Source organism: Eptatretus burgeri, chromosome 12 (genome assembly GCF_056783735.1).
Source record: "Eptatretus burgeri isolate ZD-2024b chromosome 12, Ebu_testis_v1, whole genome shotgun sequence".
NCBI lineage: Eukaryota > Metazoa > Chordata > Myxini > Myxiniformes > Myxinidae > Eptatretus > Eptatretus burgeri.
Genome location: NC_140972.1, coordinates 68,198,152 through 68,212,416, shown reverse-complemented (window position 1 = coordinate 68,212,416; position 14,265 = coordinate 68,198,152). Strand labels below are relative to the sequence as shown.

General features: G+C 41.4%; 1 protein-coding gene across 2 annotated transcripts in view; it reads left to right on the top strand.

Moving 5' to 3' along the window:
• The window catches only part of PSMD4 (proteasome 26S subunit ubiquitin receptor, non-ATPase 4), a 75,700-nt gene that overhangs the window by 54,081 nt on the left and 7,354 nt on the right, over window positions 1-14,265 (top strand). For both annotated transcript variants that reach the window (XM_085848414.1, XM_085848413.1), the window contains exon 8: window positions 12,879-13,022. In XM_085848414.1, the coding sequence (XP_085704540.1) occupies window positions 12,879-13,022 (144 nt within the window). The remainder of the gene's footprint in view (window positions 1-12,878; window positions 13,023-14,265) is intronic.

Here is a 14,265-nt window from a genome sequence, read left to right as displayed (position 1 = left end):
AGAAGAAGCACAACAATTCTGCACAAAAAGCAAATGTAACAATGCAGATCTACTACCGACTACCGAGCACACGGCAACACTTATACAGTTTTACTTCACAGACGGCGCCGACAACATATATACTCAAAGCAAAAGAAAAAGGGACCACCCTCAACTACAAGGGGGCAGACGGGCCTGGGGCCGAGACCGCGTCGAGCCTACCCGTCTGGTGATGAGCCGCAAAATGGCGGTGGCGCCCCGACTCCGCGGGCCTCGCTGGCACTGCCTGGAATGGGGTGGGAACGGGGCCCCCTTCTCACACTATCTCAGCGCGGGGGGAAACAGGAGGGGGTTGTCGATGCTCGGGGGAATGAGGATATCTCGCTGGTGTGGGTGCCGCGACGAGCGTCTCCACCGCGACCTCGGTCGCGTTACCGGCCTCCCCTCTCCGCAGCTCCCCGACTCTGACACGAGCGCCCTCTCGACTGCCTTCGCCGCCGCCACCACCACTTTCCAACTCTCCACTCTTCTCAGCTGCGTCCAACAGCTTTCCTCTTCTCAGAAACTCTCAACTCTTTCCAACTCAACTACTCTTTTGGCGAGCGAACGCGGCCCTTTATAGCCCCCGGGGCTTCGCTCCTTCACCTTCGACCCTTCACCTCTGGCTGGCTCCCCATTGGACAGAGGAAAAGTGGGCGTGAATGATTTTTGATCCGCGAATCTGCATATAGCGATTATACTCCGACGCACCTGGAGGCGGGGCCAAATCGCCCCACGCTCGCTGATAGGACGGAACAGAAGTGGGCGTGAATGATTCTCGATCCGATTTCTCGGAAAGGCTGGTGTTTTTGCACCCGCTGCTCGGTGCGCGCCCTGTACGAGTCCAGTATCGGTGCCCACAAGTGGCGCGGGAATGGCGGTGATGCGATGGTTGCGAGAGCGAGATGTGACGGCAAGGGTCATGGCTGTTGTTGTGAAGCGGCGTTGCGGTTGGTGGTTGTTGTGTGATGGCTGTTGAGACGTGGTTGGTGGTGGTTGTGGTGGTAGTAATGGCGGCTGGTCCAAAATAAAGATAGTAAAAGAAAAACGGCTATATAGAAGGGTCGCAGCCCGAATGAATGACATTTATTCCCTCTAAACAACGGGTTTGGACTAACTACACATATACTTACAGAGATATCTCACCTAAGGGACCTGAATGGTGGTTTGCAAATTTCGTCAACCACAACAATATATATATATATATATATATATATATATATATATATATATATATATATATATATATATATACATATATATATATATATACATATATATATATATATATATATATATATATATATATATATATATATTAGGGTGCCCAGTCTAATGGACTGGGTAACATTGTTTTTCTTCTATTTACTTCTTATTTTTTTCTTTTTTCTCTTTCCGCCGGCAATTTGCGGGCTTTTTCGCTTTTAAAATCATTTTCTCTGGAATGGTAAGTCCGATCAACACGAAATTTTCACCATAGTATGTATCTTTTTTGATAGCATACTTAATTAATAATTATGACGTCATAGGTCACGTGGTACGGGTGCCATCTTGCGAAAAACCGATAAACTTTGGACCTCTGTATCTCTGAAACCGTGCAATGGGAAAAAAATTTTGCTTCATACATTTTAATAAGCTCTCTATGGGGAACACGGGTGATTTTTTTCGTGACGTCATCGGTGAAGCGGTATGCCGGTGAAAATTCGTCAAGCAGAACATGGGAAAAAATAGAAAAAAAAGTTGAACATCTCCTCTACTATATTTCAAAACTATCAATCATTCCTTTCTTTTTCGCTGTCCATGACTCGTATCCATACATTGTAATTGGAAATGCCAGAACATTCACCAAATGCCTCTTGGTCAAGTAGAACTGCATGGGAAAAATCTGATATTTCTTGAGCTTCATCTACACAACAAATCACCGTAGAAAAAAAAAATTACTCTGACGTCATAGGTGACTTGGTTCGGCAGCCATCTTGTTTTGAAAAAAATAATTAAAAACATCTCCAGAACGGCTGAACAGATTGAAGCAAAAATTTACACTCACATTCCCCATGACATCCTTTTCAAGCTCGTTAATTTCTTATTGATAGGTCACATGGTTTGGCAGCCATCTTGAATTTACCCTTAAACCTTCAAACTTCTTCTTCTCCAGAACGGCTGGTCAGATCAAGGGGAAACTTCACATACGTATTGCACACGGTTAGTGAATACAAGTTTTTTCATATCGTGAATAATTGATCGGTCACATGATTTGGCAGCCATGTTGGATTTAAGAATAATATTAAATAATGTTTTCTCTGGAACCACATAACCTATTGAAGCGAAACTTGGCAACTATAATCTACCCCCATGCCTGCATATACGGTAAAAATTATGTCACACGTCACATGGTTTGGTGGCCATCTTGGATAGAAAAACGCACCTTATCCGATTAACACAAAACTTCACACACGTGTTCCACTACACGATTGGAAGCAGAATGTAAATTTATGATGTCATTGGCCACATGGTTCGTCAGCCATCTTGGATTTTAAATTAATAAATTTTTTAAATTGTCTTCTCCAGAACACCTTGACAGATTGAGGCAAAAATTCACACACACTTTCCCCAAGACATCCTTTCACAAGTTTGTTAATTTCTGATTGATAAGTCACATGGTTTGGTGGCCATATTGAATTTACCCTAAAACCTTCAAACGTCTTCTTCTCCAGAACGGCTGGTCAGATCAAGGGGAAACTTCACATACGTATTGCACACGACTAGTGAATATAAGTTTGTTAATTTCTAATTGATAGGTCACATGGTTTGGCAGCTATGTTGGATTCAAGAATTATATTAAATAATGTTTTCTCTGGAACCACATAACCTATCAAAGCGAAACTTGGCAACTATGATCTACCCCTATGCCTGCATATACAATAAAAATTATGATGTCACAAGTCACATGGTTTGGAGGCCATCTTGGAAAGAAAAATGCACCTTGTCCAATCAACACGAAACTTAACAAGCATAATCCACTTCCCCATTAGAGGGAGAATTTAAATTTATGTTGTAATAGGTCACAAGGTACGGCAGCCATATTGGATTGAAAATTAATAACTTTAAAATTCTTCTTCTCTGAAACGGCTGAACAGATCGAGGCGAAACTCCACATGTATGACCGCCTCTCCATGACGAACAAAAAGTTCTCCCCTGCTTTTGATGTATGACGCATCGTTTGGCAGCCATATTGGATTGAAGGGAAAATATTAATGAATGTTTACTCTGGAACTACTGCATCAATATATGTGAAACTTCAGTTTTAAGATGGAACAGTCATGTGGAATGAAGTGTTTAAATTTTAACTTGATCGTCCCCATGGTTTGGCAACCATATTCGATTGAAGGGGAAATATTAAGTTATATTTACTCTGGAACCACTGTGTCAATATATGTGACACTTCAACCCGATCGGCCACGCGGTTTGGCAGCCAGAATTATTTAATTATTTGAATTTGAGAACTTTTAGATTTGTTTTTCCAGAAGACTCATTTGGCTGCACCTGCATGCATTTGAGGGTACAGGAATAGCTATTCAATTGATACCACCAATGTCCCCAGGAAAAAGGGCTAACTGCAGACAGAATACATAGATTGAACACTTTGTGCTACCTGGTTCGTAACTCGTCAGTCCCATGCTGTATCGAAGCAGAGCTGCATTTGTATCGATATTAAATGATGTTTTTTTCTGGAACCACTGATCCGATCTAAGGGAAACTTTACAACTATCATCTACAGAAAGTATCACGTTGTATCAAAGGTGGACGTCTGGGTACCCGTTCATCACTGCCACCAGTTATAAAGTGGCAGTTCTCATTTATTATTATTATTACTACATATACTGTATTTACACAATTCTAAGGTACAAAATTTTTTATTTTTTTTATTTTACACAATGAGATACTTTTCTTTCAGTGTGCCTTAGAATTGAAAGTACAGTAGTTGAGAGATTAGAGAGAGAGGTGTGTGCCATGTCTCTGAAAGAGAAAGATAGGTGGGGGAGGAATGGGGAAAGAGAAAACGTCATCATGCACGTAATCAAAATAATCACGCTTTGCAGAAGAGGATTGATTCATCACTCTTGACATTGATGTTGTCTTCTTCTTTTATTTATTTATTTTTTCCTGATGTATATTTTTTTTGATTAAATTTTCTCATTTGTAGTTTGTGTGAACTTTAAAAAACGACAGGGTGGCCTGAAGGTCGCTTTAATCCTGCTAAATTTCTCGCACCTCCCTCTCACCATGTCCGCCCTGCATGTTAAGAAACTGGCTGGCAGCAGGACTTGTTACTGTTGAAATAGTTGAAGGTGATGAAGCTGTCTATGGGTATATCACTATGCCATTGCAGACAGGTTGATCTCTGTCTTCTACCACCTCCTTTCTGGTCTTGCTCCCTCTGCTCTTTCTGTGTTGTGTCCCTCCAGCCCCCACAGGTTTCTGCAGGGCTCACACTGTTCACCATCAACCTCCTTCTGGTGAAACGACCTAAATCCATGATCACTGTTCACCTCCACTCATTTGTTCCTCTTTGCTTTTTTCCCCACCTTTGGAACCAGTTCCATGTTCTCCTCAATCTCATTCTTCCGTCCAGGTCTTCAAGACGGCTGTTCACCACCATCACAGATTGTCCCCAATCCAAATCCATTATCTTTTCTACCCGCATTAACCCACTCTAATCCCTCCTCCTTCCAAATTTCCAGTTTTCCCTCCTGAGAGTTTCCTTCTGTATCCATCTTGTCTAGCTGATGGATCCACTCCTGCCCTCCATTCCTCCCCACACCCATTGTTTGTCCAAGTCTGTCTCTATCTTGGCCTTCAACTCTTCTGTTGGCATTTCCCCCCTCTCTCAATGGTTCCTTTTCTCCTGGTCTGTTCAGTGTACTAATACAAGCTCTTTCACGAGCCTCGAGTATGTATACAAAAAAACGTGTCTCGTTTCAACAAGACTGCTCACCTCCACATTTTGCATTGCATATCTCGATGAAATTTTCCTTCAATGATGCACTGGACGCAGACCACCAGTTCCTTCATCGTGGCCACACATAGTCCAGATCTAACAACTCCAGGCAACTCTTTGTGGGGCTTCATTAAGAAGAAAGCGTCGACAAACCAGGATAGGACTGTTGAAGAATTGCTTGGTGCAGTTGTGACCTCTTTCGCACAGGTGACTCCACAAATGCTACACAAGATGTATTAGCGGACTTTGCGGCAAATTCAGTGGGGTGAGGAGAATGATGGAGCGTATAGATACAATGACTGATTAATTATTGTCAGTAATGCACAATTAAACCTGTATATTAAGTTTTTAAGAACAAATTCTTTACTAGGGAGGGGAAAAGCAACTTCCAGGCCAACCTGCAATACTACCTGCTCCCTCTCAGAGTGAAATATGGTGTCGGCGACTCACTCTTACTTTGTCCTGTCGACAAATGAAAATTGCAAGCACAATGGATTGTCGAAGAAAGTGGAAGTTATTTTTTTATTGACAATTACATGCACACTACAAAGAATTGTTGTCTGTTTGTACGAAGTATTATTTTTCTTTTCCACTGGCAATTGGCATTATGACAGGATGTAGTTTGACAGAAGTGTGTATTTTTAAAAAGGTACCAACAAATCTCCACAGATATGCATCATAAATTAGACGATTTTTATTTTTATTTTATGTTTTTTAATGGACATCGTCATTTCCCCATTTCCTCACCCTCAATACTCCGGCAGGAGTCTGTGATTAAACCACTTGCACTATTGCACGTGCACAGGAAAATAATTGCAAGTAGCCTTCCCTTCCCACCATCAGAGTGGGGTCAAACGGGGGTTGGGGGGGGGGGGGGGATTTCATGTCCTCGACCTGATCCTGAGCATCGTACCTCGAGCGCACATTCAAAAGTTGGTGATCAGTCAGACTGTTATTAGCTCGTTGTCGAGCTCGTAAAAGCATAGTGATGTCCAGTCAGTCAGGCAGGCAAGGAGTGCGTCAATTATCATTTTCTTTTGTCCCCCCCCCCACCCCCTACTCCTCTGAGATGGCTCAACAGATCATTTTTAAACTATGCATGATGATTCATGATGTCATTGTGCAAAAACTAATGGAACCTTTAAAAAAAAATTCCATCCAGGTGGTGAGATAATGAACTTGAATGTAAATACGTGAACATCATTGGTTGAACAGCTGGCCTGACTCCACCCACAATTGTAACCTGAAGAAAGAAATCATACGTGTGCCATTTTGGTGCTGTGGTAAGCCCGAGACCTCTTAGAAAGTGTCATTATTCACAATCACCATACCCTCCCTATCAGTTTTCCGTTTGCTGTAAAACAATTCCGAAGCGACTGTTAAAAGGATCGTCAAATATCCAAAGGTTGGAGCCAATAGACGTCATGGGCTTTGTGAATGTGATAGTACGTATCGGCCTCAGGCTTCGGCCTATGAGCCAGGGCAATTGGAATTATCCGAGCTATATAACCACAGTTTATAAAATGAAGAACCACATTTCTTTCGAAGGCATGGAAGCAGTATGCCCATTTTATCATGTACGTAACCTGGGTTATTTATTTTTATTTTTGTGAGTGATCGAGGCAGCAGTCTGTTGCCTCTACATCACCCAAAGCCGAAGGAATGTGTCAAACGTGTTGCTTGCTTGGAACAAGATTGCCTGTATGGCAGGTACTCTGATGGTGATAATTTTCCATCATATTATACTGAAAATCAACCTTATCACCAAATGCGCCCTGGCTGTGACTACCCTCCATCTGGGGACGAGTGTCTGATCCACGTGGGACTCTTAATTTATTCCATCAGTCACACACGTGTACATACAGGGAATTACCGAATTTTAGTATGAAGGTGCTCCCTGCATGCATAAGTATCGTTTTGTACTTTTTCAAAATAAAAATTTGTATTCGCCAAACATGGGTGGGGGGTCAGGGTGCCTTACAAATATGGTAGATATACTTGCATTCACCATCCTTATGGAGTTTGAGTATGAAAGCGCATAAAACTGTGCAATGACAATAACATCAGAATACTGAAGCCGAAGTATAAAAAGGCTGAGAAACAAATCAACGTAACTAATTACAAACTTCCAGATCATCTTCTTTGTTCGTATTCAGCACAAGACTGCGAGGTAGTATCATTGGCTGAGTTTCCAATGTAGTACACTGCTGGTTCGGGCAGGAATTTGGAATTTGGCCATGGTGCTGGCGATAGCTCACCTACAATCTAAAATTGTCTTGTAAATCATGGTTTTCATGCAAGATATCCTTTCATTACATTTACGAGCAGAGTACCCACCCTAGGGGCGATCTTGTTCCAAGCATGCAATACGTTCTGAGAAGCATACCTTTGTTTGGGTGGTGTGTAGTCAACTGACAGGTCTGTGTCGGCAAAAAAAAGAACCCGGGTTACGTGCATGAAGAAAAAACATACCTACTGCTTATAATTCAAAACACCTCACTGTACTGGAAAACGTGGGGACAGGAATACCGGATCGTGAAGGGTGGACTTGGAGACTGCGCAACACAATACATATTAACAGGGAGAATTGGCTTCCCCCTCCCCTCCCACCCACCCCTCCCCCCCCCCAAATCGACCAAAGACTACCGGCAAAAATAAAAACACTCCTATTAATTATTTAAGGTCATACTGATCCGATGTAGCAAATATGGATGTAATCAGCCTCAAACTGTAGAAGTAGTGTAACACACACACACACACACACACACACACACACACACACACACACACACACACACACACACACACACACTGGTCCATGAATTATAGGAAGGATGATAAAAAAAAGGATCACCACGAGGGTCTACTCCAATGGTGTTGGGACCGTTTGAGGTGGACAACAGCAAGGTTGGAAGTGAAGACAAAAGTTTGATTTATTCGGCTAGAAGATGCCTAATGAGTAAATGATGATACTTCATTATGTTTATCGAGGATAATGATAAACAATCTGACCCTGAGAAAATAATTAAGCTTCCCCCAATAGCATCCGGGGAAGGCTTATTGCTGTTGTAGGGTTTGTTTCTACAATTGGCACCCCCAATTTTTAATTGTACCACAGAGTTTCTAAGACCCCTCCCCTCCCCAGGAGTACAAAAGCACTATTTAGAAATTATCATTATTTATTTGTTTTTCTTCCTGCACTTTAAACACCTAATTTCCGAACTGTATCAATTTCCAAGCTTTATCTCGGAGCCAGCAAGGATTTTCGGAATGAAATTTTACATCAATAATATGAATAGAAAGTACACGCCACACAGGGTTGACTTTTTTGACCTTCACCTCATTTGAAAGTTGTTACCAAATTGTTTATCGACATTTTAAAATTTTTCACCACAACTCGCCAAAGGCTTGTCGAAGTGAAACAAAATTGCGCTCTAGAACTCTAGATCGTGCAGACCAACTCAATTTTAGGCTTAATATGCATCATACCCCTCGGGGTTAAAGGTCAAGGTCTTACACCCCGAAGAGTATTAAACCACCATTTAGATTTTCCTCCCTTTTTACCTCCGCCACCTAAGGTTGACGGAGGTTGTTTTCACCCCTGTCTGTCTGTCTGTCAGCAGGATATCTCAGAGTTGTGGACGGATTCTGATGAAACTACGTGGACAGGTTAAGTGTGTGATGAGGATGATTTGATTAGATTTTGTTGAAGATCTGGAAATGAAAATTTTCATTAAAAAAATTAATAATAAAGATTCTTCACCATTGAGAGATGGGGCCAAAAACGATACATAGCATGATATTTCAAAAAGTTGTGGACCGGTCATGACAAAACTTGGTCGATGAGTTGGGTAGGTGACAAGAACAAGCCGATTAAATTTTCGTGTGTGACAAGGACTAATGGTCCGGATGCATATCCTGCCTATCATTAGGATACTAAAACGTAAACTGTTCAGCCTGGCGTAGGTATGCACTCTACCAAGTTCCATTCTAGTTTTTTGTGCCAATGTCAGAGGACTTTCAGAATGAGATTTTGCCTCAATAATGGTGAATACAAAGTTTGTGGGGTTGACAGAATTATTTGACCTAATTATCTTCTTCTTCTTCTTTCGGCTGCTCCCGTTAGGGGTCGCCACAGCGGATCATCCGTATGATCGGCATAGTGATTTGGCACATGTTTTACGCAGGATGCCCTTCCTGACGCAACCCTGGTCGCCTCTTACGACACAGGGATATGGTACACCTATTTTAACCGGGGTATACATCGGCCCAGTATACTGGTACTCATTTCGCCGACCTCGGAAGGATGACAGGCTGAGTCAACCCCCTGGTGTATTAATTCAGTGGCCCAACGGGGCTTGAACTCAGGACCTTTTGGATCCCAAGCCGCTGCCCTTACCACTGCGCCAACACCAGGCTATTTGACCTAATTATAGACCAAAAAATTTCACCAAAATTTCACTAAGATTTGTCTGATCAGAACGAAATTGCCCTCTCCAGATAACCTTGAGCAAAGCACATTTATGCTTAATTTGCATTATACCTCTCTGGGGTTAAAGGTCAAGGTCTTACTTTCCTAAGAGGACTAAACCATCATTTAGGTTTTTCTCTTTTCTTTTTTTTCCTGCCAATATCCGAGTTGTATCTCGGAGCTGGCTGGGACTCTCGGAATGAAATTTTGCATCAATAATGTGAATAAAAACTGCGTGGGCTTGACTGTTTTTGACCTTGACCCAATTTTAAGGTCATGACCCAATTATAGACATTTAAAACATTTTTTCACGAAAACTCGACAAAAGCTTGTCCGATCAGAACGAAATTGCCCTTTCTAGCCTAGTGCAATGTGCATTTATGCTTAATTTACATCATACCTTCTGGGTTAAAGGTCAAGACCAAATGGTGGACTGAAAAAAACAACTTTTTGTCATAGCTCAATCTTGCCAATGCAGCATCTTGGACCGCTTGGCCTTCCAAGAAGTTATTGAATTCATAGTGTACCTGCATTGAAGTTGTGCACCTGATATTTGATTATTGTCCTTGACGTATGTTTTTCAGATTTTGACCTAATTAACAAAAACACCTTTTTGATCATAACGTCAATAATTTACCTCCAATTTTCATGATCTTGAGTTTTATGGATAGACTAGATGATCCGTGAACCCGTTGGGTTCCCGTTGTGACAGCGGTTGATAAAAAAATCATTTCAAAAAAGAAAAAAGAAAACATAGCTCCAGCGAACTATACCGCTGAGGTTGTTTCCATTGATCAAATTCTCCCGAAGAGTACTTGACTGAATCGGGAATTGATTTTTAAATAATTTTTTGTTGCCCGATTTGAACAAAACTTGATACTGCACACCACAGGAGAATGGTGAGTAAGGTGGCCCTAATTTTTTTTGCGTTATCGTGTATTGTTTTGGCTGTATTTCAGGAACATACATACATATACATACATACATACATGCATACAAGATGAGAGTTTTAGTAATACATAGATTGTAGATGGGGCCACATTTTTCTTTATTTACACTCTATCTCTGAATGTTGAAGAGAAAGGTCATATGGTAGTCCAAAAAATAAAATAGGGCCATCATTGGATCACGGGTGATCACCAATGGTAAGCCTCCTCCGGCGGGGAAGCTTACCCTTGGCGAACGCTTTGTGATTGCAGATATGTAGTTTTAATTGCACCACCACACCTTGGTCAAAATAAAATCTTTGACCTAAATTACTTACGTGGGGGTGTGGTTGAGGAGGGGAATCTATACCCAGATTGTGGTACTAATAGTTTTGTCCATGTGCCCACGTAAGTTTCATTATTCTTGTAACAGGGAAAATGTCAGAGTAAGTCATCTTTTAAAACATGCAGCAAGTGTTCACTTTAAAGCAGATGGAGTATGATTAAACGTGTAAAACATCCTGTAAAAGCAAAGCAAGGCGAGGCCAGGTGGAGGGCTTGGGCATTTTACAAAGGCACAGAAACGGCGTTATAAAATGCTCTTTACAAGCGGTATGGACTCTTTCAAAGTTCCACGGACAAGTATGGCGGTTCTGCAGGGGCTCCCAAATGACCACAGGATGGACTGTGTTGTGTGATGTGGAGAGATCATTGATGGGGCGAGGGAGCGTGCAGTATGGACTCTATGGAAAGCGCCACCACAATCCAGCAGTGGCCAATAGAGGCCAGCTGTGGGCAGTCCAAATACTGTGTTGCAGCAGTTTGGACCAGCTGTGGGCAGTCCAAATCCCCCTTCCTGGGGAACGGCCAATGGGCACCAGCCATGGGTGGGTCCCAATGAGTAATCATAACTGTTGAAACATTTTTCCCACCTTTTGCTTCCTGCCCGTTGCACCGCCATGTTTGGTTTCATTTGAGTGAACCTTGGGAAATCTCAGGATTAAGGATTAAGTAAGCATGGTATCTTAAACACCTTTTCGGTCCTTTGTGGGCAGTCTTATATCCCCGGCGCAGACTGTCTGTGTTAACGGAACCTTTGATGTGACACCACCTTGTTTTATCAGTCAACAAGCAACAATGAAACCATCCCTGACTTGGTTGCTATTTTTCCTGGTTCCTCAAATGAACAACTAGATTTCTCGAGCTTAAAATTATGCTGCCTCGACAGAATTTAAATGCCAACCCACGGGGTTTAGCCGTGCTTTATTCTCGAGCACTCAAATGCTGCACATCCAGTGAGGAAATGGCACATACCATTTATAAGTCTTTGGTATGATTCTGCCAGGGTTGGAATCGAACCGCTCACCTCCCCAACTTGGAGTGCACACACTATTATGCCACCCAGTCTGGTATCTTCAGTCCTTTATTCCCTTCACCTCGCTCCTTCACTGAATTTTTGATTTTATTCACATAATCACCCACATAAAGGCCTTCGTTTTCATTTTCCAACCTACCTCAGGGAAAACTCTCCGACCCGAAGAAATGTTGAAAATGTTGTTATTTTTTTTATATTCGGTGCATTTCCTTATCGTTCCTGATTAATCATACCTCCCTGGACATATGCAATCGTAAAATGGTGGGCAAGCTCATATCTGTTACTGTAGGGCAATGCCAACCATTCAAGCATGTCCTGGTAATGTATCGTCTTTGATTAAATGAAAAACAAAGCCTTAGACGGCATTCCATGTATAACATATGGTATACTGCCGAAGGCATTGTGAACCTTGTAAATTGCAGCCCGTGTTTCATTTCTCCCCCAGGTATGCTATAGTATATACTCCCCCAGTATTTTTTGTCTTATCCCAGGCCTAGCAACCAAAAGGTATTTTATGAGTAACTATTACTGGCTCGCAGCTTTTGCAGCATTTTACCTTTTTCCGATCTATATATAGAATAGAGAAAAGTGCACAGTAAATTGAGGTTTGGTGGCCAGGGATAATGCATTGACAGCCCTTCCCTTTACTGAACTGTAAATGATTCTGAAATACTTTCTCTGATGTCTAGAATCAATATAAAAAATAAATATGCTTTGGCTTCTATGCTTTTCTTGGAATATGTTATTCCATCGCCCCTCAAAAGGGGATTCATCCTGGTGAATTTGATCATGCTTTGAACACGGTCTCGCATTCCAGGAGAGTTTTGACAAATCTCAATAATTATGTGACACTCGATTGGAGATTGATTTTGATTATTTGTATATTCGGTCAGCAACCATGCCAATACTGTTTTGGAAACCATTGACTAAATGTATTTATTTGAATACGTGCAACTGGGGATATATTTATTTTCTTGTGTGAAAGTTGACACTTCAATGTGCTAGTAAATTACCCAGTATGTAGGAGTGTCGTTGTGTTGTGGGTGAGGATCATTGTCTCTTACGAATCATGCTTGTTCATCTTTGCAGATTCTGAACAGGCTCTGCTTGAGCAGGCACTGGCTCTGTCCATGCAGCAGAACGAGTCGAGTACTGCAGGTGTCCCTGACCTCAGCAGCATGACGGAGGAAGAGCAAATTGCATATGCTATGCAGATGTCTCTGCAGACTCCAGGTATGCTTAAATCTTAAGCACAACTTTTGCAGGGAATGCTAGACTTTATGCTAGATGCTCTAGTTTTTATATATGTATATGTGTGTGTATATATATATATATATACATATATATATATATATATATGTATGTGTATATGTATATATATATATATATATATATATATATATATATATATATATATATATATATATATATATGTGTATGTGTATATGTATATATATATATATATATATATATATATATATGTGTATGTGTATATGTATATATATATATATATATATATATGTGTATGTGTATATGTATATGTATATATATATATATATATATATATATGTGTATGTGTATATGTATATGTATATATATATATATATGTGTATGTGTATATATATATATATATATGTATATATATATGTATGTATATATATACATATATATATATATATATATATATATATATATTATGCCTGGTGTTGGTTTAGTGGTTAGGGTGGTAGCTTGGGATCCCAGGGTCCTGAGTTCAAGCCCCGTTGGCTGCTGAATTAACACTAGGGGGTTGACTCAGCCTTTCATCCTTCCGAGGTCGGCGAAATGAGTGCCAGTGTACTGGTCCCGGTGTACGCCCCGGTTAGAATAGGTGTACCATATCCCTGTGTGTCGTAAGAGGCGACCAGGGTTGGCGTCAGGAAGGGCATCCGGCCATAAAACATTGCCTCAAGAAAAAGCCAAACCCCTGCATAGCAGGGAAAAATGGCTGTAAAAAGGTCATTTTATGTTTACATATATATATATATATATATATATATATATATATATATATATATATATATATAATATATATAATATATATATTGTTGCCGGGTGTCGGCCGCGAGCACGACCTCTAGATGGAGCTGCAGAGTCAGCTCGACCGATCACCCGGAATTTAGATCGTACCTTTTCGGAAAACTCCGGGTCCCTTATTGGACCGAAGTTCGCCAATAGACAGACCACGTGGGGTAGGGTCGATTGCCAATTTCAATTTACCTAAATACCCACATGGTCCAACCTACCGGGGAAATTCACCCTCAACGGCACCCGTACGGAACGAGCCGCTTCGCGAACTCGAACTGTGTGCGATCCGAGCGGTTTGATCGCCGAGATCCGTCGGTCCCAAATATCCCGTTACAACGGCAACGGCCTGGCTAGTTTCCCAACACGCAGCACGCGAAGTCAATGAAGGAATAGACACGAACGAGCTGAA